We start from the raw sequence: 23,791 nt of genomic DNA, 5'->3' as shown, positions 1-23,791 counted from the left end.
ATGTCATAAAAAACGTCATAGTATAGTAAGGCGTTTTTTTCAGCCAAAAAAAGTCAAAATTGTTTTTGACCTCAAAATGTCATAAAAAACGTCATAGTATAGTAAGGCGTTTTTTTCGGCCAAAAAAAGTCAAAATTTTTTTTGACCTCAAAATGTCATAAAAAACGTCATAGTATAGTAAGGCGTTTTTTTCGGCCAAAAAAAGTCCAAATTTTTTTTGACCTCAAAATGTCATAAAACACGTCATAGTATAGTAAGGCGTCAAAATCGGCCAAAAAAAGTCACAATTTTTTTTGACCTCAAAATGTCATAAAAAACGTCATAGTATAGTAAGGCGTTTTTTTCGGCCAAAAAAAGTCAAAAATTTTTTTGACCTCAAAATGTCATAAAAAACGTCATAGTATAGTAAGGCGTTTTTTTCGGCCAAAAAAAGTCAAAAAATTTTTTGACCTCAAAATGTCATAAAAAACGTCATAGTATAGTAAGGCGTCAAAATCGGCCAAAAAAAGTCAAAATTTTTTCGGACCTCAAAATGTCATAAAAAACGTCATAGTATAGTAAGGCGTCAAAATCGGCCAAAAAAAGTCACAATTTTTTCGGACCTCAAAATGTCATAAAAAACGTCATAGTATAGTAAGGCGTCAAAATCGGCCAAAAAAAGTCACAATTTTTTTGGACCTCAAAATGTCATAAAAAACGTCATAGTATAGTAAGGCGTCAAAATCGGCCAAAAAAAGTCAAAAAATTTTTTGACCTCAAAATGTCATAAAAAACGTCATAGTATAGTAAGACGTCAAAATTGGCCAAAAAAAGTCAAAAATTTTTTTGACCTCAAAATGTCATAAAAAACGTCATAGTTTAGTAAGGCGTCAAAATCGGCCAAAAAAAGTCAAAAAAATTTTTGACCTCAAAATGTCATAAAAAACGTCATAGTATAGTAAGACGTCAAAATTGGCCAAAAAAAGTCAAAATTTTTTTTGACCTCAAAATGTCATAAAAAACGTCATAGTATAGTAAGGCTTTAAAATCGGCCAAAAAAAGTCCAAATTTTTTTGGACCTCAAAATGTCATAAAAAACGTCATAGTATAGTAAGGCGTTTTTTTCGGCCAAAAAAAGTCAAAAAATTTTTTGACCTCAAAATGTCATAAAAAACATCATAGTATAGTAAGGCGTTTTTTTCGGCCAAAAAAAGTCACAATTTTTTTTGACCTCAAAATGTCATAAAAAAACGTCATAGTATAGTAAGGCGTCAAAATCGGCCAAAAAAAGTCAAAAAATTTTTGGACCTCAAAATGTCATAAAAAACGTCATAGTATAGTAAGGCGTTTTTTTCGGCCAAAAAAAGTCCAAATTTTTTTTGACCTCAAAATGTCATAAAAAACGTTTTAGTATAGTAAGGCGTCAAAATCGGCCAAAAAAAGTCAAAAAATTTTTTGACCTCAAAATGTCATAAAAAACGTCATAGTATAGTAAGGCGTTTTTTTTGGACCTCAAAATGTCATAAAAAACGTTTTAGTATAGTAAGGCGTCAAAATCGGCCAAAAAAAGTCAAAAAATTTTTTGACCTCAAAATGTCATAAAAAACGTCATAGTATAGTAAGGCGTTTTTTTCAGCCAAAAAAAGTCAAAATTGTTTTTGACCTCAAAATGTCATAAAAAACGTCATAGTATAGTAAGGCGTTTTTTTCGGCCAAAAAAAGTCAAAATTTTTTTTGACCTCAAAATGTCATAAAAAACGTCATAGTATAGTAAGGCGTTTTTTTCGGCCAAAAAAAGTCCAAATTTTTTTTTGACCTCAAAATGTCATAAAACACGTCATAGTATAGTAAGGCGTCAAAATCGGCCAAAAAAAGTCACAATTTTTTTTGACCTCAAAATGTCATAAAAAACGTCATAGTATAGTAAGGCGTTTTTTTCGGCCAAAAAAAGTCAAAAATTTTTTTGACCTCAAAATGTCATAAAAAACGTCATAGTATAGTAAGGCGTTTTTTTCGGCCAAAAAAAGTCAAAAAAATTTTTGACCTCAAAATGTCATAAAAAACGTCATAGTATAGTAAGGCGTCAAAATCGGCCAAAAAAAGTCAAAATTTTTTCGGACCTCAAAATGTCATAAAAAACGTCATAGTATAGTATAGTAAGGCGTCAAAATCGGCCAAAAAAAGTCACAATTTTTTTGGACCTCAAAATGTCATAAAAAACGTCATAGTATAGTAAGGCGTCAAAATCGGCCAAAAAAAGTCAAAAAATTTTTTGACCTCAAAATGTCATAAAAAACGTCATAGTATAGTAAGACGTCAAAATTGGCCAAAAAAAGTCAAAAAATTTTTTGACCTCAAAATGTCATAAAAAACGTCATAGTTTAGTAAGGCGTCAAAATCGGCCAAAAAAAGTCAAAAAAATTTTTGACCTCAAAATGTCATAAAAAACGTCATAGTATAGTAAGACGTCAAAATTGGCCAAAAAAAGTCAAAATTTTTTTTGACCTCAAAATGTCATAAAAAACGTCATAGTATAGTAAGGCTTTAAAATCGGCCAAAAAAAGTCCAAATTTTTTTGGACCTCAAAATGTCATAAAAAACGTCATAGTATAGTAAGGCGTCAAACTCGGCCAAAAAAAGTCCAAATTTTTTTTGACCTCAAAATGTCATAAAAAACGTCATAGTATAGTAAGACGTCAAAATTGGCCAAAAAAAGTCAAAAATTTTTTTGACCTCAAAATGTCATAAAAAACGTCATAGTATAGTAAGACGTCAAAATTGGACAAAAAAAGTCAAAAATTTTTTTGACCTCAAAATGTCATAAAAAACGTCATAGTATAGTAAGGCTTTAAAATTGGCCAAAAAAAGTCCAAATTTTTTTTGACCTCAAAATGTCATAAAAAACGTCATAGTATAGTAAGGCGTTTTTTTCGGCCAAAAAAAGTCAAAATTTTTTTTGACCTCAAAATGTCATAAAAAACGTCATAGTATAGTAAGACGTCAAAATTGGCCAAAAAAAGTCAAAAATTTTTTTGACCTCAAAATGTCATAAAAAACGTCATAGTTTAGTAAGGCGTCAAAATCGGCCAAAAAAAGTCAAAAAAATTTTTGACCTCAAAATGTCATAAAAAACGTCATAGTATAGTAAGACGTCAAAATTGGCCAAAAAAAGTCAAAATTTTTTTTGACCTCAAAATGTCATAAAAAACGTCATAGTATAGTAAGGCTTTAAAATCGGCCAAAAAAAGTCCAAATTTTTTTGGACCTCAAAATGTCATAAAAAACGTCATAGTATAGTAAGGCGTCAAACTCGGCCAAAAAAAGTCCAAATTTTTTTTGACCTCAAAATGTCATAAAAAACGTCATAGTATAGTAAGACGTCAAAATTGGCCAAAAAAAGTCAAAAATTTTTTTGACCTCAAAATGTCATAAAAAACGTCATAGTATAGTAAGACGTCAAAATTGGACAAAAAAAGTCAAAAATTTTTTTGACCTCAAAATGTCATAAAAAACGTCATAGTATAGTAAGGCTTTAAAATTGGCCAAAAAAAGTCCAAATTTTTTTTGACCTCAAAATGTCATAAAAAACGTCATAGTATAGTAAGGCGTTTTTTTCGGCCAAAAAAAGTCAAAATTTTTTTTGACCTCAAAATGTCATAAAAAACGTCATAGTATAGTAAGGCGTCAAAATCGGCCAAAAAAAGTCAAAAAATTTTTGGACCTCAAAATGTCATAAAAAACGTCATAGTATAGTAAGGCGTCAAAATCGGCCAAAAAAAGTCAACATTTTTTTTGACCTTAAAATGTCATAAAAAACGTCATAGTATAGTAAGGCGTCAACATCGGCCAAAAAAAGTCACAATTTTTTTGGACCTCAAAATGTCATAAAAAACGTCATAGTATAGTAAGGCGTCAAAATCGGCCAAAAAAAGTCAAAAATTTTTTTGACCTCAAAATGTCATAAAAAACGTCATAGTATAGTAAGACGTCAAAATTGGCCAAAAAAAGTCAAAAATTTTTTTGACCTCAAAATGTCATAAAAAACGTCATAGTATAGTAAGGCGTTTTTTTCGGCCAAAAAAAGTCCAAATTTTTTTTGACCTCAAAATGTCATAAAAAACGTCATAGTATAGTAAGGCTTTAAAATCGGCCAAAAAAAGTCCAAATTTTTTTTTACCTCAAAATGTCATAAAAAACGTCATAGTATAGTAAGGCGTTTTTTTCGGCCAAAAAAAGTCAAACATTTTTTTGACCTCAAAATGTCATAAAAAACGTCATAGTATAGTAAGGCGTCAAAATCGGCCAAAAAAAGTCAAAAAATTTTTTGACCTCAAAATGTCATAAAAAACGTCATAGTATAGTAAGGCGTTTTTTTCGGCCAAAAAAAGTCAAAAATTTTTTTGACCTCAAAATGTCATAAAAAACGTCATAGTATAGTAAGGCGTCAAAATCGGCCAAAAAAAGTCCAAATTTTTTTGGACCTCAAAATGTCATAAAAAACGTCATAGTATAGTAAGGCGTTTTTTTCGGCCAAAAAAAGTCAAAAATTTTTTTGACCTCAAAATGTCATAAAAAACGTCATAGTATAGTAAGGCGTTTTTTTCGGCCAAAAAAAGTCAAAAATTTTTTTGACCTCAAAATGTCATAAAAAACGTCATAGTATAGTAAGGCGTTTTTTTCGGCCAAAAAAAGTCAAAAAATTTTTTGACCTCAAAATGTCATAAAAAACGTCATAGTATAGTAAGGCGTTTTTTTCGGCCAAAAAAAGTCACAATTTTTTTTGACCTCAAAATGTCATAAAAAAACGTCATAGTATAGTAAGGCGTCAAAATCGGCCAAAAAAAGTCAAAAAATTTTTGGACCTCAAAATGTCATAAAAAACGTCATAGTATAGTAAGGCGTTTTTTTCGGCCAAAAAAAGTCAAAAATTTTTTTGACCTCAAAATGTCATAAAAAACGTTTTAGTATAGTAAGGCGTCAAAATCGGCCAAAAAAAGTCAAAAAATTTTTTGACCTCAAAATGTCATAAAAAACGTCATAGTATAGTAAGGCGTTTTTTTTGGACCTCAAAATGTCATAAAAAACGTTTTAGTATAGTAAGGCGTCAAAATCGGCCAAAAAAAGTCAAAAAATTTTTTGACCTCAAAATGTCATAAAAAACGTCATAGTATAGTAAGGCGTTTTTTTCGGCCAAAAAAAGGCAAAATTTTTTCGGACCTCAAAATGTCATAAAAAACGTCATAGTATAGTAAGGCGTCAAAAAATGCCCAAAAAAGTCAAAAAAATTTTTTGACCTCAAAATGTCATAAAAAACGTCATAGTATAGTAAGGCGTCAAAATCGGCCAAAAAAAGTCACAATTTTTTTGGACCTCAAAATGTCATAAAAAACGTCATAGTATAGTAAGGCGTCAAAATCGGCCAAAAAAAGTCACAATTTTTTTGGTCCTCAAAATGTCATAAAAAACGTCATAGTATAGTAAGGCGTTTTTTTCGGGCAAAAAAAGTCACAATTTTTTTGGACCTCAAAATGTCATAAAAAACGTCATAGTATAGTAAGGCGTCAAAATCGGCCAAAAAAAGTCACAATTTTTTTTGACCTCAAAATGTCATAAAACACGTCATAGTATAGTAAGGCGTCAAAATCGGCCAAAAAAAGTCACAATTTTTTTTGACCTCAAAATGTCATAAAAAACGTCATAGTATAGTAAGGCGTCAAAATCGGCCAAAAAAAGTCACAATTTTTTTTACCTCAAAATGTCATAAAACACGTCATAGTATAGTAAGGCGTTTTTTTCGGCCAAAAAAAGTCAAAATTTTTTTGGACCTCAAAATGTCATAAAAAACGTCATAGTATAGTAAGGCATCAAAAAATGCCCAAAAAAGTCAAAAAATTTTTTGACCTCAAAATGTCATAAAAAATGTCATACGGCCGTAAGACTTCAAAAAATGCCAAAAAAAGTCAAAATTTTTTTGGACCTCAAAATGTCATAAAAAACGTCATAGTATATAGTAAGGCATTTTTTTCGGCCAAAAAAAGTCAAAATTTTTTTGGACCTCAAAATGTCATAAAAAAGGTCATAGTATAGTAAGGCGTTTTTTTCAGCCAAAAAAAGTCAAAAATTTTTTGACCTCAAAATGTCATAAAAAACGTCTTAGTATAGTAAGGCGTCAAAAAATGCCAAAAAAGTCCAAATTTTTTTTGACCTCAAAATGTCATAAAAAATGTCATAGTATAGCAAGGCGTCAAAATCGGCCAAAAAAAGTCACAATTTTTTTGGACCTCAAAATGTCATAAAAAACGTCATAGTATATTAAGGCTTTTTTTTCGGCCAAAAAGAGTCAAAAAATTTTTTGACCTCAAAATGTCATAAAAAACGTCATAGTATAGTAAGGTGTTTTTTTCGGCCAAAAAAAGTCAAAAAATTTTTTGACCTCAAAATGTCATAAAAACGTCATAGTGTAGTAACGCGTCAAAAAATGCAAAAAAAGTCAAAATTTTTTTGGACCTCAAAATATCATAAAAAATGTCATACGGCCGTAAGGCTTCAAAAAATGCCAAAAAAAGTCAAAATTTTTTTGGACCTCAAAATGTCATAAAAACGTCATAGTATAGTAAGGCGTCAAAAAATGCCAAAAAAGTCAAACATTTTTTTGGCCTCAAAATGTCATAAAAATGGTCATAGTATAGTAAAGCGTCAAAATCAGCCAAAAAAAGTGAAATTTACCACCATCAGACTGTAGGTCTTATGGTGAATATTTTCACACTCCAGCGGGCACTGCAGAGCTGTTTGGCCGCGCCCATTCGCACGGACAGTGTCAAACAAGAATTTTCATCGGAGAACAATTTTCTGAAAACAAAGATTGGTGACTTTTTGAGCATGTTCAAGGGGTCAAATTAGCCGACATAGCGGCGGAAGAAAAATAAAAGAGGAGAATAATAATAATCCCTTCAGTTACAATAGGGCTTCGCACGAATTTTGTGCTCGGGCCCTAATAAAAAAATACATCCCCACAATTCGCACAATGACCTTGATAAATGTTTGAATGACAAAAATCACTGTAACACTTAACACTTTTGAATGACATCACAAAGCAAACCGTGTAGTTTTAGCCTTTATTTTGATGGGTGACCGTTGTTCAATGGGAGACAAAATTATAATTAATCCCGTATCCAAACCTTTAGACGCACAGTGGTGATAGCAATCCTAACAATCCTTATCAAATATTACATATAGTGCTTTAAATGTTCACCCAAGATTTCTGTTAGCCTATTGTACTGGTCTCACACCATACACTACAGAAAACAGGCGCCAGTAGGAAACATGCACCAACTTTTTTATGCACTTTTTGACCTTATTTCATACATCCAGCCATGACACTGGGAATGTTCAGGTGGAAATACAGCACGTGTTTAATCAGAGGTGGAAAGAGGGCTGAAATTTAAAAAAAAAAGTGTAATTATTGAAACTAATAATGTCAATAGTTAGAAGCATTTGAGCCCCTTCTTAAGCCTTTCAGTTCATATATGATATGGTTCTTGCATTGTGTCCTAAAAAAAACAGCTGTAAACAACCATTGTAATCCCATTATACACACATTTTAAAAGGGTTGGGAAATAAGAATTCATTTAAGCAGCAAAAGTACAAATACTCAGACAAGCAGCAACGCTTGATAGAAAACATTACAGTAGCAGATGTACCCAGTGACTTTCCACCTCTGATTCTTACAGTCCCACATTATTACCACATGGCCACAGAAAAGTAGCAGATGAATATTGTTTTACATTCATAAATACATAGCATATATATATATATATATATAAAATATCCAAAAAGAAATCAAACTAAAATGTTCCTCACATCAATCTCTTTCAGGTTTATACACTCCTGTTAAGAACCAAGACACTACTGCAGAAGATTCTACAGGCAAAACGCTGTAACTGAGAAAACAGGCTGTACATCTGAGTTTGTACAAGTTTCCTCATCAGCACCGAGCAATCTTTTAATTGCCCCAGGAGTTAACAGATTCAAACTGATCATGCTGCTGATGGTTTAAACTATTTAAGGCAATGATACAACTGAGAATATTAGATTTAGGGGCATAAATGGCCTGAGACGGTTCAAAAAATGTCTGAACCAAAGACTGATGGAGATGGAGGGTGAATTTATTTAGGTCGAAATTTAGTGGCACCACGGGAAGTCTTGTAAACAAGACAACTTGGCTTGACTTTGCTGGACAGTCTCACAGAGTAAGTAGTGCTAGGCTAAGAAATTTCTTTGCTTACTTGCTCTTCTGAATTTTTTCTGAAGTCTAGTACTAGTATATCTGGGAAACTAGCCCTGTGTGCTCATGACATTCAATTTAAGCCGGTTTTAAATTAGTAGCTCAGCACCCTCAGGTTGTAAAGGGACTTTTCTACAGTAGGCAAAGGCCGTAAGACACAAATAAGTTGTACAACAAAGCTCCCAAAACATTCACGACAAAACAAGCGCAAGAAGCTCCTCCCCAAGAACAATCACTAAACACAGACCAAAACAACAGCACATACAGTATATTTACAACTTCAAGTCAACTTTAAATACCAATAAACAATCCTGTTCCACATAAAAGTTAGCTAATGACCGTCCACTCATTTGTAGTGTTAACGGGTGAGTGATAATCCTTGATTCACATCTGTTGGTCCCAGGGAAATCTTGTTCTACTTGATCACAGTGCGCCTCTGTAGTAAAGAGTACGGGTAAACGGACATCCACAAGATGGCACTGGCAAGCGCAAAGAGAACAGAAAACATACCAGTCATCCAAGTCAGCTCCCAAAGGTCAGTGTAAGTTCACAACTATATCCCTTTCTGAAGAAGACAGCTTGCAGCTCTCCATGCTCTTCTCTAGGGCTCGTAGCCTCTTCGAGCAGCAACATCTTTAATATTGGTCCTATGGAGACAACCGTTAGTCCATGTCTTCACTATGAGATCTTACAGTTCCCCTTGGAGGAGGAGGACGAGTTCTTTGGAGGACTCTGTGGAGGCCTGAAGGACTTTGAGCGTTTGAGACTGTTGGCTTTGCTTCCGCCACTGCTACCACCGGAGGCTGCGTTGTTGGCCACTGAATAGGAGCGTCCATGCATCATGACTGCGTTCATGCCGTTGGCCATAGAGAAAGACTTGAGGTGGGACTTGATGGCCACAGGGAGGGGCAGTTTGTCAATGAGGTGCACCGGTGTGCAGGAGACAATGGAGCGGCAGCACAGATCTTGGAGACTGAAGACTGCAGAACATGATAAAAGAAGAAAAAGGTGTATCAGTGTTATGTGACTCAAACTACACTATGAAGTTTAACTGCAGATGTGAGATGCCTGCAGTACTTTTCAATATGTTCTTACATGTTATTCTTGCACATGATGCCAAATAAGGATTTTTACCATTGCACATTTCTTACTGTTTGCACTATATATATTTTTTAGATTCCTTGCTGTTCGTTTTTAGGTTGTTTTTATGCTCCAACCACCTGGAACTCTTTACAAAAGCACCTTAAAAATGAATTCTTTGGTAACCCTTGGTCAACCTAAACCAATGATCACAAGTCATACAACTTCCATTTGTACCTGTTTTAACTGATTTGTCTTTTGTATTTGTATCCTGTAGCTTTAATTAACTGGATTTATTTACTTGATTTAATTTTTTGTTTACTTTTACCTTCTATCTTTTATTACTCCACATAATTGTAAACGGGGGCCAGCTCTCAATGATTTTCCAAGTTTAAATAAATAAAGACTCTCCCTTTTTAAGCCTCTTTGTTGAGTTGAAAATAGCTTACATTTACACACCTGTTTGTCTGATATCCCAAAGAATAATGTATAGGCCTTAAAGCTTTTTAAATAACTAGATTTTGGCGAGGGTGTCATAGTTCCACCATGTGACATGGTGTTTTTGCTGTACACTGTCAAGTACCTTGAAAATGTCACTACACAGTGAATATACACACTTAATAACTGTCCTAACCGGTACGTCTTTCCAGAAACTATGTCCAGGTATTCAGTGCCACTGAATGGCACGCTGAACATTACCTAATGAAGACATAAAGTTGAAATGTATCTGTATTCAATACATCACCTTTCCTGGGGGCATTTAATATGTGTGTAAACATTATTTTGTTTAAGAAGTGAATATCTCTAAATTTGGACAGATGAATCTTAAACTTTCCTCCCTGTTTTTTTTGTAATTTGTGAGAACTGACGCCTTTTTTTAAATTAGAACATAAAATGCATACATTCCTAATCTGACAGAATTAGTAGGCAAAAATTCTTAACCAGCTCACCTCTGTTGGGCCTCCAAAACTTCTCCATCCCGTGCCTCATCAGCACGATGCGTGAAAGCTCCGTGAAGGATTCAATGACGTTGAAGTTGCAGAGTGGACTGACCTCAAAGAAAGTCATGCTGTTCTTCTCTGCATAAGCCCTTGCCTGCTCTGTCGGCACCTGCCGCTTGAAAGCCAGGTGCAGTCGGTTTCCCACCAGAATCCTGGGCACACCTGGGGCATGCTGATTGAAATAAACAATACTGTTGTAATATCTGATGACCAGATTTTAATGTATTTCTTTAACAGGGTTTCAATAAAGCTATTTCAATAAGCTACAGCAGACTCTGTAAGAGCTAGAAACAGACAATGACCTTTCTCAGAACCGGAATAATACAGACACAGGGTTTGTCCCCATCTACACGTGTCTCCTATATTTCTTTGCCAATCAGGATTGGGTTGATGGGGCTTACCTCATCAATTTCCCGAATCCAGCGGTCAATACCATCAAACGACCAGCCATTAGTGATGTCATACACGAGTAGAATGCCCTGTAGAAATAACAGCCAAATATGTTTACATGTATACAGAGTCACTTAATGTGGGAAAAACACCAAAATTACTCAAGTCCCTACCTGTGCTCCACGAGAGTAAGACCTGAAGATGGTGCAGAATCTACCTTGCCCCGATGTGTCCCTGTTGAACACAAACACACAAAAGTATGTAGGCAGACCAATATGCTATGGGTTTGATCACTGCTGACTGGATAACAAGAACACTTACCATAACTCTAATTTCACTCTTCTCCCATCCAGCAGAATCGTGGTCGTCTTGTAATCAATCCCTGAAATTACATGCAATAACGCTGGTGATTTAAGCCCCTTTTAATTAATTTCTAAGCAAATCAACTAAAGCCGAAATATTTACTCACCACTGCTGTAAGCATAAGGAGACTCTACCGACCCGTCTTGCAAACTTTCCAAGATTTCTCCCTTCCCGACATCGCTGTCTCCCACCAAAAGAAATTTCAGGAGATAATCGTAACTTTTGACAGGACTACTCTGGGTCCCCATCATCCCACGCATTGGATCCGATTCACAGAGAGCTTTTTAAGCTCGCCAGACGTCCACTGTTCGGGGTAAGGGACGAAACAGAGGGTCCCCGAAGGTGATAGCGAAAGCTAGGCGACTGCCAATTGACGTTAACGTTAGCTTACCAGCTAGCTGGTCCAGCTGCTACTCACGGTTTACATTAACTATATGTTTTACAACGTAGTATCTACGACATAAAACAATTTCCTCATTTCTCCGGACAATATGGAAGAAAATCGTCCAGCGCGTAATAGCTCTGGACAACTGAGTCCAGACACCGTCGATGTAACGTTAATGTTCACATTAATAATCAAAACAACCTTAGCTGTTAGCTAGCTTGTTAGCTAGCCAACTAACGAAAAAAGACAACAACGCATTCTCGCACAAACAGAGGACGCAAAGTAAAGAACAGACTACTTGGTCCAACATAAAACGCCACTTAACTGAACCAAATAAAATTGTTTCGCTCTGTTTATAAAGAGAAAAAACAAAAAAAACAACGAGGGATCCTCAGTTTCCGAGCACAACGTCTAGCCAACTAGACTCTGATGGTACTTCCTCGTATTGACGTCATTAGGTGCGCAACATCCGGGTATGGTTTGAAAATATGTAAATACGAAAAATGTTATCATAAAATAAAATAATACAAAATACACCGTCGTCGTATTTTAAACTGTGAAGATAACCAGAACCAAATAAACTAAATATGCAGCTTATTGTTTACTTATTAATTTTGCTTGTGAGATTTAATATTCCTCAGCCCAAATTTTTCCCCATCTTTTGAATATAACTGATCTTTTGATTTAGGAAATTACATTATGACTGATTCATTCATTGTATGAACATTTTGGAGGATGTAGTGTGTGGTGTTGTTGCACTTCATTTGCTATTATTTTGTCCACCCTGTTAAAATCAACTGGTCAGGCTAAATAAAGAGGCACACTTATTTGTATAATGTAATACAGTTCAGCAGCACAAACTGCAGCCTGTAAAATGATCATACAATTGAGTCAACACCTCTTTGATACAGTTTTAACATAAGCGGAACATCGTGAAGATTTATTGCAGAACTGTTGTACTGGACTGCACTAGTTTCAGTTAGTTGTTACTAATAAACTGACAGCTGAGTGTACTTTCCAAAACCACAGTGGTGTATGATGGAAGGAAAAAGCATAGCCTTCTAAGGGTGCAGTTGTTATTGGTCTCCTCTCATTGGTTGTTCTCGATTGGCATTTGCAGCAGCTGTGTGAAGTCTGTCTCGATTGTAGAACACAAAAACCAGGTTAAACACCACTGTCATATTCAACCTGTTTAGCTTCAGTGGGAGACAGCTGCACAAACTGAAAATGGGGTTGATGCACACTGGGTTTCTGTTACTGCTGTTTTGTTCTGCCTATAGTGATCAGTTTAGAAGAAAAGCAGGGTATGGCCTGTTTGTGCAAGATCCTGAATTAGAGTGGGTGAGAATGGAGACAGTGATAGATGAAGATATGACGCCTGCCCGTGCACCCAAAGCCAAAATGTGGAAGAGTGCATCAGGATCTTCAACACCTGAAGCGAAGAATTTTCCAGAGTATCTGACTGTCTCATCCTCCAAGTACCAGAAAGAGGCTTTCAAGCCAGAAAAGGGTGCAAGACCCCTCCCTGACTGGGTCAAGGAAATGTTACTTGGTCCTGCTTCCACTGCTGAAGTAAATAAAATTGCAGCAGGAAGAGCAGCGGTTAGGACAAAGTTGGTTGAAATCCTGTGCCACGTTGACAGAATGTATGTAAGAATTAGGAGAGAGGTCTTCAAGACTAGAGATGCTTATAAATATTTGAAGCTAGGTACCTGTCCTGTTAACCAAGGTACCTCAGCCCATTACTACCTTCTATACCTTCTGAAAACTGACTGTGGATTCAAGAAAGAGGTTGGTAAAGGCGTTTTCTCCATTTCTTCTGTTATTTTCAGTGCAATTTTCTGCTTCATAGTCACAAACTACAACCAGCACAGAAATGTTTGTATGTTCCAGAGCAATCCAGATTATCTGTCCATCAGCAATGTGCTCCACTACAAGCCAACTGGTCAAATTTTGAGGGAAATGCCATTTGACATTCCTCTGCAGTGTAAATATCCCAGGTAAGAGTTTATCTAGTTTCAGTTTTGATCAGATTGTTTAAGAATTTTCAGATTTAAGATCCAAGTTAGCTCACCTCACCTTTAATGTTAAGTCTAAATTTTCAAAATGGGCATTTTTCAGCTTAGTATGCTGTTAAGACCACAGGGTAATCAAAGATTGACTGATGATTGATTGATTGAGATGCTGGGCTTTTCCAATCTTATATTGACCTAAGTTTTCACATGACTTTTGCAGGTTATTTCATTCTTTTAAAGTTGGCTTCTATCCCAAACTACAAGGAGGCACAGTTTACAAAGCACTCCAACCAAAAAGCAGTATAACCCTAACTGCTCAAGATGGTATGTTACCTTGAATTGATTCCTCTTCATACTTCTGTTCTTATTATGCAAAGTTGCTGACCAGTGTTTTCAGCACAAGGCCTTTCCTACAAGCTTCTTGGATGCAAAGGAAACGATTTATGTGCTTAGTTGAATGGCAAAAAGCCTTTAACAATGAGTCATAACTGCTCAAGATATGAACCTTGAGGACACAAGTAGGAAAATACTGTAAATACTGGAAAATATCCTAAAAGTCAAAACTCAATTAATCCAGATCCATTTTCTCTCTCAAACCTCTATGGATTATGTGTAAGAGGTGAAAACAAAGGAAACTATTATGGACCTTCAGCAGCTTCATTTGAGCTGAACACACCTGTAACTGGATGTCAAAAGAAAACTGTATGCAGAGTTGATTCAAAGCCAGAGACAAGCTCTTTAACTCATACTACTTTTTTTTATTCACAGTTTTTTATGCCACCATAGAGCAATCTGTTTTCTTACCTCTTAAGCATTTGAAAGGTGTACCCAAGTGTACTATATACAAGCATACAACATAATAATAAAAAAAAAACTATGCATTTTCAGAATTCATTCACACTTTTGATTTTTGTACCCCAGTCACTTAAAGAGCAAATATATGCAGCAGCCTACCTAGTCTATAAGAGTCTAAAGCTGTCCAGTGACTAGCTTCTCTCTTTGCCTCCTCAGCATCAGGGAATGAAATCACAGGTGCCAAAACCTACACTTTGGGTCAGCCAATGTACTTTGAAGCCAAACAATCTGACAAAACTGCAAAGTCTGAAGATCAGAGGATGTACATCAACAAGTGCTTCATGACTGCCAACCAAGACCCCAACTCCAGTCCTAAATATACAGTCATTGACAACCAAGGGTCAGATTTAAATTGTTTAACAGTTTAAAATGAACTTTTCACTTGGTTCAAGGTTGACATGCATATTTTTTTCTCCGATTACAGCTGTATGATTGATGGAAAGGTGACTGAACAGTCAAAGTTCCTCAGCGGTGCCTCAAAGATGGTCCAGAAATTCAGTGTGGGTGCCTTCATTTTCAAGAACACAGGTTCCACGTCTTCCTCATCACAGGTACAGTCTGAGTAAACTGTGAGAGCCGTGTACTGTCAAAGTGTCCAATCTGTTACACTGAAATCCAATGTCTTTCAGCAACTCTACATGCACTGTGAGATCTCTATGGGGAAACTTACTCCAACTTCGAGTTCAAAGGCTTGCAATTATGACCCACCAACCAAAAAGTAAGCAGTCTCTATGGTTAATGCTGAACATCCACAGGTCGAAGTAGCTTCCTATTGAAGGTCTTAAAGGACGAAAAGTTTTTTCACATGGGTTTCACTGACAAAACAACTTTTCTCCTTGTCAGCACTTGAGGTATTTTGAGTATTGTCACTTTTTGGTGTGTGTTTTGTTGATCTGTTTATTACCATACTTGCCAGCTGGCATTTGAAGACCTAATAATAAAACTGTTAATGGTTTAGGTGGAAGGAGCTTTATGGTGATGACTCTGTGTGCACCTGCTGTGATTCAACTTGCCCCTCAGCACAGCCTAGGGGTAAGTTTCCACCTTCTCTGTACATTGCACATTACAGAAAGTCATAACAAAACTCAGTAGTATGAAATGCAGTAGCTTTACACATGATTCTCAGTTTAGCACAGAGTTTAACTTAGGTCAATGTACTGGCAATGTTGCAAGTTCAAAGTGCTTATCCGTTATTTTACAATTAACTTAATTCACTTAAGACAAAAAATGGCTGTTCTTCCACAAATTAAGGTTTGTGACTTATCAAATCCTATTTCAACAGCTTCCAGTAATATCATCTCAAGTCACTCTTGGAAGGTCGACTTGAGTGGTAAGGACGGATATGTGGATGTTGACCCTCGGATGAAATCGTTTGATGGTGACACGTTCAGATCGGAGGACCTCGACATGGCAGAGCACATAGACTTCATAAACTACTGGGAGCATGATTACTGAAATGAATCACATCGAGAATGATCAGAATTTTAAATAAATTACTTTCTCTGGTACTTGATGTTTCTACTGCACAAAGTCGTAAGTCATTCATTGCTCTTAGGGTAAAGAGATTAAAACCAAAACCAATTTAAACTGTGCACAAAAGTATTCAAAACTGAATGTTTCTCAAAGGGCTGGTCCTCTAAATACTTTTACCAACATAATCATGTATCAGCATGTGTGCATTTCTAAGCATCTCCTGAAAATGCATCAGAGCATTTCTGTAGATACAGTTATGCACCACAAGGGGATGGAAGAGATTCACCGGATTTGCTTGAGTAAACTCAACAGGGAGATGAATAATATTCTTAGTTAAAGGGTTCCCTATAAAAACGTGGTGCAGGAGCTTTTTCTCCAGGCTTCTCTCCATGAAGTCCAGTAAGTCTCGTACCCTACAAGCCACATAGTCTGGTTTCCACAGTGATGGGTCTCTGGTCAGAAGCAGATGCATTAGTGCAGTTTTGAAATGAAAATCCTTGAGGGCACTGCTACCTGACAGTGCTGTCTGTCTCTTGTGAAGGAAACGTGCAATTTCAAGAGTTTGAATGTGGCAGGAGTTTTCAGGTAGGCGTTTAGAGAGACATTGTAAGAGATGATCTTCGTAGATGGTCAGGGAGAGAGTCCAGAAAGTGTCCAAACTGTTTGGGGAGCAAGGTGTAATGTAGAAATGAGCGTCTCTAAATTTAACTACCGGTTTCATGGTGAAGATAACCTTCTTCCCTGATCTGAATCGAACAACCAGAGCACCTGGAGCACCAATGTGGCAAATGCTAAGCTCAAACTCATATTTATGTGAAATCAGTGCCCATGCTTGTTTGATAGTGCTCTGAAACCATCGGGTAACCTGTGTTTTTGAGAGGAAAGAAGTGTTCTTCAAGCAAAGGAGACCATCACAAACATCAGTAGTTTTTGTCTTTCGTTTCTCATTCTCACAGTGCAGCAGGCAAACCATATCATCATCCATATCCGAAGACAGGCAGGGGCAGCCATTTTGGATTTTCTTATTTTCCACCACTTTTATTTGACCACAGACTGGCATATCTGGCAGCAGGCCACCCACCTTGTTATTCCAGAGCAGGCACTGAAAACTAAATGGTTCAGGAGGGGCAAAGGGAACAATTATCTCACATGCATCCAACATCTGCCAGTCATCAATCACCATACCTCCATTTCTATCACAGACAGTCCTCATAGCCTCCACCATGTGATTTGCAAACCCTTCCAAAAATTCATCCTCCCTCCACTTCATATTGGGCGAGACTTTAACATATTTAGAATGAAAACTCTGAAGAGTGTCACTGTCTGGTAGTGGCACTTCACCAGCAATGCCGGTCATTGGAAGGGTCCTGGCTTCATCTTGTTTCATCTGGGAATTTTTTCTTAAGTATTTCCTGAAGAAGCGGATCATGGAAATGATGGAGAATGTATTCCATAAGTACCAGAGGTAATCGTCCTCCCAGTCAGCGACTGCCTTCTCCGAGGTTTCATTTTCTGACACCTTGGCATGGACATTTCCCCCCTCTGGTAATTTGTGATCAGCATAGTCTTCCTCTGAATCTTGTTTGAACACAGTCACATCTTCTGACACTGACATTTCATGTTTGTCAGTAACATGTTGATAGGGCAGATCTTGTTCCTCGTGAATGTTTTTTATGTTATTCTGAGGCCCATTGTCATCGGTTTGTGTCATTTTAACACTGAAAAGTGTCATTTCCTGGTCCAGTTTCTCTTCTTCTCTCAGCAGCCTGTCTTCATGCTTTTGCATGCCCACTGTGACGACATGATCCCATTCATCCTCCACCCTGGGGTCATCCCTCGGAAACCTTAGGAGGCCCAGAGCCAAAATAAACACTCTCAGCAGAGTATCTTGCATTTTCAATACTGTCTGTAAATAAGTCAAACAGAATAAAAGAAAAGTTACAAACCTTTTCAGTGATTTTGTAAATTGCATTAGTGATCCATGACAGATGTAGAAACAAAAGATTGAATAAAAATCCTTGCAATTATATTTAAAAATATGAGAAATGTTCCTGCCAGTAAATTTCACAATGATGCAGAGCTAGAATGAAATAAGTTACTTCCTTGATGGCCTGGAAGCACTCACTGTACTTATTCCTATGATTACATTTTATATTAAACACAATTTATTACTGCGCATAACATAAAAGGGGGAGAATAAGAATACACAGCTGAAGAAATTATTAATTACCTCAATATTGTAACGTTCCGGTAATGTGTGAATAGGTACAAAGGAGGAAGCAAGAGAGTAACCTTGCACAGCTGCAGGCTCACTGATCTCTTCCTATTTTAGATGTAGGTTGTCTTTCGTGACTTATTTCCTGCACACCCTGCCCATGTGCTCTGCTGTGACATTTTCCTGTGCAATACACTGAAGAAAACAGATAGCACAGACTTCCTGTGAGTTTCACTGCATATGCAAAAAAAAAAAGTCTGAAATAAACCACATGCTTTGAGTTATAGCATTAATCATAACCAGTTTTAATGATGCAATATTATACTATGATATGAAGGACCAAGCATCAGGCTACATACTATTGTTCAAACAAAAACTATGTGTAGAAAATGGTTTGTGTCTATGAATAGGAGAGTAAGCCCCCGCCTTTTATGCTCTTGTGGGCTTCTAACTGGTTTGTCAAGCTCTGCATCATTCAGTGGGTGCAGTTGGGCTCAAATGGCAATGGGAAATAAACTAACAAATCCCTCAGAATTGTAAAAATAATTATATTTTGCATGTGATAGCCATGTCCCTTGATTTTTTTTGGTTCTGATTAATTGAGTGGAAACAGAATCACCCTTCACCGAATAGACAACGACTACATTTTCCAACCAAAGCCACAGATATTTGAATGTTTTGAGACCATTTTTGCATGTCTGGATTGTCATGGCTACAGCCAAACAGCACTGCAGTTCAGGTAACTTGAGTTAGCACTACAGCGCACTATCTTCATCTAAGTCAGAAAAAACATTAATGTGTATGGTGAAAGAATTGGAAGCTATGTAAGGGTTCTCTGAGCATTGTAACTGGTTTACTTCTGAGTAAACCAGTTAAGCGTGGGGCTGAATGAGAGTCTTTTGTTACGTCACACAAAACACAGGTGCCTGTGAAGGGAGGGGCATGATGACAGATGATGTGGTCGGCTTTGAACATCACCAGAGAGAGTTCGAGAGACACCTTTCAGTCAGTCAGAGCTGCAATGCTTGATGAGAAGTGCAAGAGTTCTCCTTTGAAAATTGTCATTATATGAAATTTTCCTTTCCTTTTGTTTGTCCACGCTCAACAAAATAGGTAAGTGTGTTTGTGTTGCTACGTTTTGATCAGTATCTGTGCATACCTGACTTTCTTTTATTATCTCTAAATACAGTACACCAATGAATCCTCTGCATGAAAGCTGGTTTAGAATAAAAGTCAGTTCACTATGAGAATGTAAGATTCTGATACCACTTTCTAATAAGGTATCTTTATAAAGAGTTTTTAAGGAATGGATAATGCCATTAATAAAAATTCTTTTTGGATTGCTGGGTTGTAAAAAATGTCTCTCTGGCTGTTGAAACTTCCATCTTCTGCAAAAGGGCTACGGAGCTTCTCGAACAAAATAAATGTATTAACAATTTATTAATATTTACATCTGCGGACTTGAATGATTGTAAGAACCTTTATTAATGACTTATTAATTTATTTGTAATTACAGATGACTTATTCACTTTTTTGTAGGCTTATTAGAAAATGAGAAACCACTGACCCTTAATGACCCATTAAAATTGATAAGTCTTGATGATGATCAGCTTTTATTGATGATTTAGTAACAGATATTACTGTTGACCCAATGGTTTAGTTGTTAAGTACCTCTTATTAATCACACTTAACAACTTGACTTTGTCAACAATTCGTTAACCAGATAGATGTAACAATCCAAAAGTTATTCTTATTAATGGCTTATATATAAGGTACAAAACATTAGTAAGCTATTTATTGACCATTAATAAAAGCATTAGTCACAATTTAAAATTCCTTTATAAAGAGGCTCCTACTAAATTCCTACTAAATCTTCAATTAACACAACAGGAAAAGGGCTTAATAACACATTGGTTGTCAAGTGACCTATTTTACATATATATATATACAAGGATCATCAGCACGCTGTGGCACCTTTTCAACCAGTTTTACTGGCTGATTCGAAACTTTCTATTGAGCTTTTTTCTTTTCACAGATTTAACTCCTCCAGAACTAAAGATCCACCACATCTATCAACATGGATAAGTTTCGTATGATGTTCCAGTTCCTTCAATCTAACCAAGAATCTTTTATGAACGGGATCTGTGGCATCATGGCACTAGCTAGTGCTCAGATGTACTCTGCCTTTGAATTCAGCTGCCCCTGTATGCCAGAGTACAACTACACCTATGGGATCGGACTCCTTATTGTTCCACCTATATGGTTCTTCATGTTAGGTTTTGTATTGAACAATAATGTGTCAGTGCTCGCCGAGGAGTGGAAAAGACCCACAGGTAGACGGAGGAAGGATCCTTCAATCCTTCGCTACATGTTTTGTTCAATCACACAGAGATCCTTGATAGCACCTGCGGTCTGGGTGTCTGTCACTCTCATGGATGGGAAGAGTTTCCTCTGTGCTTTCAGCATCAACTTGGATATTGAGAGGTTTGGGAATCTTAGTCTTATCAAGGGGATGTCAGAGGCGGAGAAGATAAAACTGCTGGCAAAGATTCCATGCAAAGACCTGTTTGCACATCAGGAAACAAGAGTGGCAGCCACAAAATATATCAAGTGTATATCACAGGTAGCCTGGTGATTTTTTTTTAAATGTTTTTTTCAATAGTTTTAAATGTAAATAATACAATTAATGATGGCTGAATTTAATTTGGATGCTTCAGTTTAGGGTCCAGGTATTGTGCCATGATTAATATCTTAAGCAACACATGCTTTTTGTCCTGTGTCTGCTTTGAACAATTCCAGCTGAGGATACTGATGTTATGTTCTGGGTATTTTTTTCTGAGAATTTGGGAGTTTTGATGACCAGGAGCAAGTTTGGCTGATTCCAGAAAAAAAAAAACCCAAATACATTGAAGAAATACATAGAATATGAACTGGAATTTTCTGACGGTGTACAGTTCGGGGATCTATGACCTCAGTATCTTCAAAATCCTGGCTACAGCCCTGGCTTTGTCATTTCACTGGGCCTCAGTCTAACTTCTAACTTACTAAATATAAACATATTTATGTACAGACACACACACATATATGGTTTTATAAAGGGTATGGCAAAAAGTTGGGGGATATTCAGCAGGCAGTTTTTCAACTTCATCACAGAAAATTCTGACTGAGCAAAATTTACTTTTCCTTGCTTTATTCTTCAACAACTGTATTTAACTCAATCCGCCCCTCCGCCTCCACCAGACTCTAACTCACTTTGCACTTTGAGTTTGCTAAAGCTTTCCTGTTCGCTTATTAGAGGCATAGATAAGCCTCTAAATTTATTATTCATGGAACTGGGACCTATTTCAATCCATCCAAAAACACCCACACTGTTATTTAGGTCTTTGATCAGCCGAAGGGCAATTAAACAAGCTTAAAAGTAACATGTCTTTAAAACGTCTATTGATATACAGATTCTGTTAATGAGCTATGGAACCGTAGGGAAGCTGCTAGATATGATTTTCCATCACGTGTCCAACTTTAAATTTAAAGTATCTGCAAGAACAGCTCAAAATACTGTTAAAATACTGTCCTGTTCAGGTAGACTGAAGGAGTCAAGATTAACCAGATGCTGGCTTCACTACCAAGACCCATTTCCCATTTGTCTATACTCTAACCACAGAGTATTAGCTTGAGGGCTCAAAGTAATGCTTAGCTTGCTATACCAATATACTAATACATGTCTGTATTTCACAGGCATGTGGATGGATGTTTTTGCTCATAATGACCTTCACGGCCTTCATGATCCGCGCTATTCGACCGTGCTTTACCCAGGCCGCTTTCCTCAAGACCAAGTACTGGTCTCATTACATTGACATTGAGCGCAAGATGTTTGACGAGACCTGTAAGGAACACGCCAAGAGCTTTGCCAAGGTTTGCATCCACCAGTACTTTGAGAACATCAGCGGGGAGATGCGCAGCTTCCACCGCCATCGCTCCTGCAAGGATGACAGCGATGATGATGATGATGAAGACAAGAGGAGAAGTGATGAGGAGAAGCTTCTGGGTATCAGGGCCCAGGATGATATGAATAAAGTTTTGTGGAACTGGCACACCTGTAAGCCAGCTCTAGCTCTGAGAAAGGACCAAATAGATGGTGAAAACAATGGCAGACTGAATGGAGAAGCCAATGGAGCACTAAATGGGTTTGTGAAGGGACACACCCATGATGTGGGCAAAAAGGAATGGGCAGTGTATTACAGTAAGGTCTGAGGAGTTCAAAGAGAAAAAGCTCCATTTGGATCTTCTTTAGCTTTCCAACAGTTATGTTCTTTCAGACTTAAATGTATGAAAACTTTATTTTTAGAATTTGTAAACTTCAGGTAGAAATGTAATACTAATAATCCAATTTAGTGGAAAAATGTCATAATATTGTTGGTTCACATACTCCCAATACTAGACATCTCAGAAGATGTCTAGTACTGGGTGTAGTCCAGATCTTGTTGTTTGTACTGTTGTTATAGCTATGATTTATCTATAAATCATGATTTACTATTTAAAACACACTCTGCCACTACTCTCTGAGGGACTGAGCTTGGCAAAAAAAAACAAGTTTGCTGCAGAGGTAGAGCTGCTGTATCAGGCTGATACAGTAAATTCTTATTACAGCATCCTGGAGAATTTCATTATCATATCAATATCACTGATAATGACGCTAATGAACGTTTGTGTTGCTCACAAGTGTGGGGCCATATGCACAAGGAAAAAGCTGCTTGCTGCTCCTTACTTAAAAGCAAAACTATGCATCTTTCAAACAAAGAAATAACACAATGTTTCTCTTGCAAATTAAAAGCTGAATTTATAAACAATAAAATATACTCATGCACAATTCAATACACTCAGTTTTCTCTGCTACAGCCTGATCTGGTCAGATATGGCCAATAGCTTATGGTGGCCAATGTTAGCTCATGTTAGCTAACTTAAGCTAGATACTGTCCCTTTTCTGACATTATGGCTCTTCTATAGTTATGCTACTGATACAGTATATTTTAGCATTTACTCTTATGTCGTTACTGTCCTTGTGGCCACAGCGGTCTCAGTTCAGCCAAAGTTACATAGAGTGGCTTTAATGCCACATTCAAGGTGAATTGTTGCATTTCAAATACTTTATCTGTACTGTCCAATGTAACAAGGGTTTATCAGAATCCTTAAGAATTATCAACTGGGCCATTTAAAAATGAAAACTTTTCCATTAACGCACTTGTATAATCTTGTTTTATTATACTTTGCAAACATATCTTTGGCCTTAACCCCTGTCATGAGCAGACAAATCTACAGTGCTACTGCATTTCCAATCAGGAAAACCTATGATTTATGCAAAAAACAAGAGGTTGAGACAGCCAAAACAATTTACATGTCACTAAGAAAACAAGGTCAACATTTGCATTTCTCTCTTTCGCTCTCTCTCACTCGCTCAGCTTTGTTAGTCACTTCCTGGTAAAACGTTTTGTCCCTGAAATGTTGAAGAACTGTCCTCTATCTTTGAAAGAACCTTTGGAATATCTTTTGGAGGACTTTTATGCCAGTTGAATATCTAAAACTTCAGAACATTTTCATTTTTACAGGACATCGTCAGGAAACTGTTGATGCGATTGTGTTTTCACTGCATTTCACAAGAGGGCGTGCTTTTACCAAAACCACCAGACTTCACATGCCAACAACACGGCCCCTGTAGCTACAGCACACATCATCTTTGATTCTGAAACCTGTAAA

General features: G+C 36.6%; 4 protein-coding genes across 5 annotated transcripts; 2 read left to right on the top strand and 2 right to left on the bottom strand.

The window, feature by feature from the left end:
* Positions 1-7,080: 7,080 nt before the first annotated feature.
* Positions 7,081-11,896, bottom strand: LOC121181122 (ras-related protein Rab-40C-like). The gene is made up of 6 exons (XM_041036933.1): positions 11,204-11,896; positions 11,056-11,116; positions 10,908-10,968; positions 10,746-10,823; positions 10,294-10,516; positions 7,081-9,243 (listed from the first exon to the last, which is right to left on the bottom strand). Exons 1-6 carry the CDS (start codon positions 11,355-11,357, stop codon positions 8,942-8,944), a joined length of 879 nt encoding a protein of 292 aa, XP_040892867.1. The 5' UTR covers positions 11,358-11,896; the 3' UTR covers positions 7,081-8,941.
* A 784-nt stretch (positions 11,897-12,680) lies between these two features.
* On the top strand, positions 12,681-15,807 carry zp3c (zona pellucida glycoprotein 3c). The gene is made up of 8 exons (XM_041037131.1): positions 12,681-13,273; positions 13,376-13,482; positions 13,718-13,821; positions 14,509-14,692; positions 14,777-14,903; positions 14,982-15,070; positions 15,311-15,384; positions 15,635-15,807. Exons 1-8 carry the CDS (start codon positions 12,710-12,712, stop codon positions 15,805-15,807), a joined length of 1,422 nt encoding a protein of 473 aa, XP_040893065.1. The 5' UTR covers positions 12,681-12,709.
* LOC121181263 (inositol 1,4,5-trisphosphate receptor-interacting protein) lies at positions 15,181-18,215 on the bottom strand. 2 transcript variants are annotated; one of them, XM_041037129.1, is made up of 2 exons: positions 18,056-18,215; positions 15,181-17,731 (listed from the first exon to the last, which is right to left on the bottom strand). In XM_041037129.1, the coding sequence occupies exon 2, from the start codon at positions 17,717-17,719 to the stop codon at positions 15,989-15,991; it is 1,731 nt and encodes a 576-aa protein (XP_040893063.1). In that variant the 5' UTR covers positions 17,720-17,731; positions 18,056-18,215; the 3' UTR covers positions 15,181-15,988. The 2 variants fall into 2 exon arrangements, with proteins under 2 accessions (XP_040893063.1, XP_040893064.1); XM_041037130.1 differs by having other exon boundaries at positions 15,181-17,669.
* A 615-nt stretch (positions 18,216-18,830) lies between these two features.
* LOC121180891 (calcium homeostasis modulator protein 1) lies at positions 18,831-23,079 on the top strand. Its single transcript, XM_041036572.1, has 3 exons — positions 18,831-19,153; positions 20,076-20,663; positions 21,776-23,079. Exons 2-3 carry the CDS (start codon positions 20,118-20,120, stop codon positions 22,289-22,291), a joined length of 1,062 nt encoding a protein of 353 aa, XP_040892506.1. The 5' UTR covers positions 18,831-19,153; positions 20,076-20,117; the 3' UTR covers positions 22,292-23,079.
* Positions 23,080-23,791: the final 712 nt, after the last annotated feature.

The sequence above is a fragment of the Toxotes jaculatrix genome, chromosome 4 (genome assembly GCF_017976425.1).
Source record: "Toxotes jaculatrix isolate fToxJac2 chromosome 4, fToxJac2.pri, whole genome shotgun sequence".
Taxonomy (NCBI): Eukaryota; Metazoa; Chordata; class Actinopteri; family Toxotidae; genus Toxotes; species Toxotes jaculatrix.
Note: the sequence above shows the minus strand (reverse complement) of the source record. Positions and strands in the feature narration are given on the sequence as shown.

Coding starts and splice junctions, on each gene's coding strand:
- zp3c (XM_041037131.1), top strand. CDS start 12,710: ATGGGGTTGATGCACACTGGGTTTCTGTTACTGCTGTTTTGTTCTGCC. Junction 13,822..14,508: donor AACCCTAACTGCTCAAGATG/GTATGTTACCTT, acceptor TTGCCTCCTCAG/CATCAGGGAATGAAATCACA. Junction 15,071..15,310: donor TATGACCCACCAACCAAAAA/GTAAGCAGTCTC, acceptor TTAATGGTTTAG/GTGGAAGGAGCTTTATGGTG.
- LOC121181122 (XM_041036933.1), bottom strand. CDS start 11,357: ATGCGTGGGATGATGGGGACCCAGAGTAGTCCTGTCAAAAGTTACGAT. Junction 11,117..11,203: donor TCCTTATGCTTACAGCAGTG/GTGAGTAAATAT, acceptor ATGTAATTTCAG/GGATTGATTACAAGACGACC. Junction 9,244..10,293: donor GTTTTGGAGGCCCAACAGAG/GTGAGCTGGTTA, acceptor CATGTTCTGCAG/TCTTCAGTCTCCAAGATCTG.
- LOC121181263 (XM_041037129.1), bottom strand. CDS start 17,719: ATGCAAGATACTCTGCTGAGAGTGTTTATTTTGGCTCTGGGCCTCCTA.
- LOC121180891 (XM_041036572.1), top strand. CDS start 20,118: ATGGATAAGTTTCGTATGATGTTCCAGTTCCTTCAATCTAACCAAGAA. Junction 20,664..21,775: donor ATATCAAGTGTATATCACAG/GTAGCCTGGTGA, acceptor TGTATTTCACAG/GCATGTGGATGGATGTTTTT.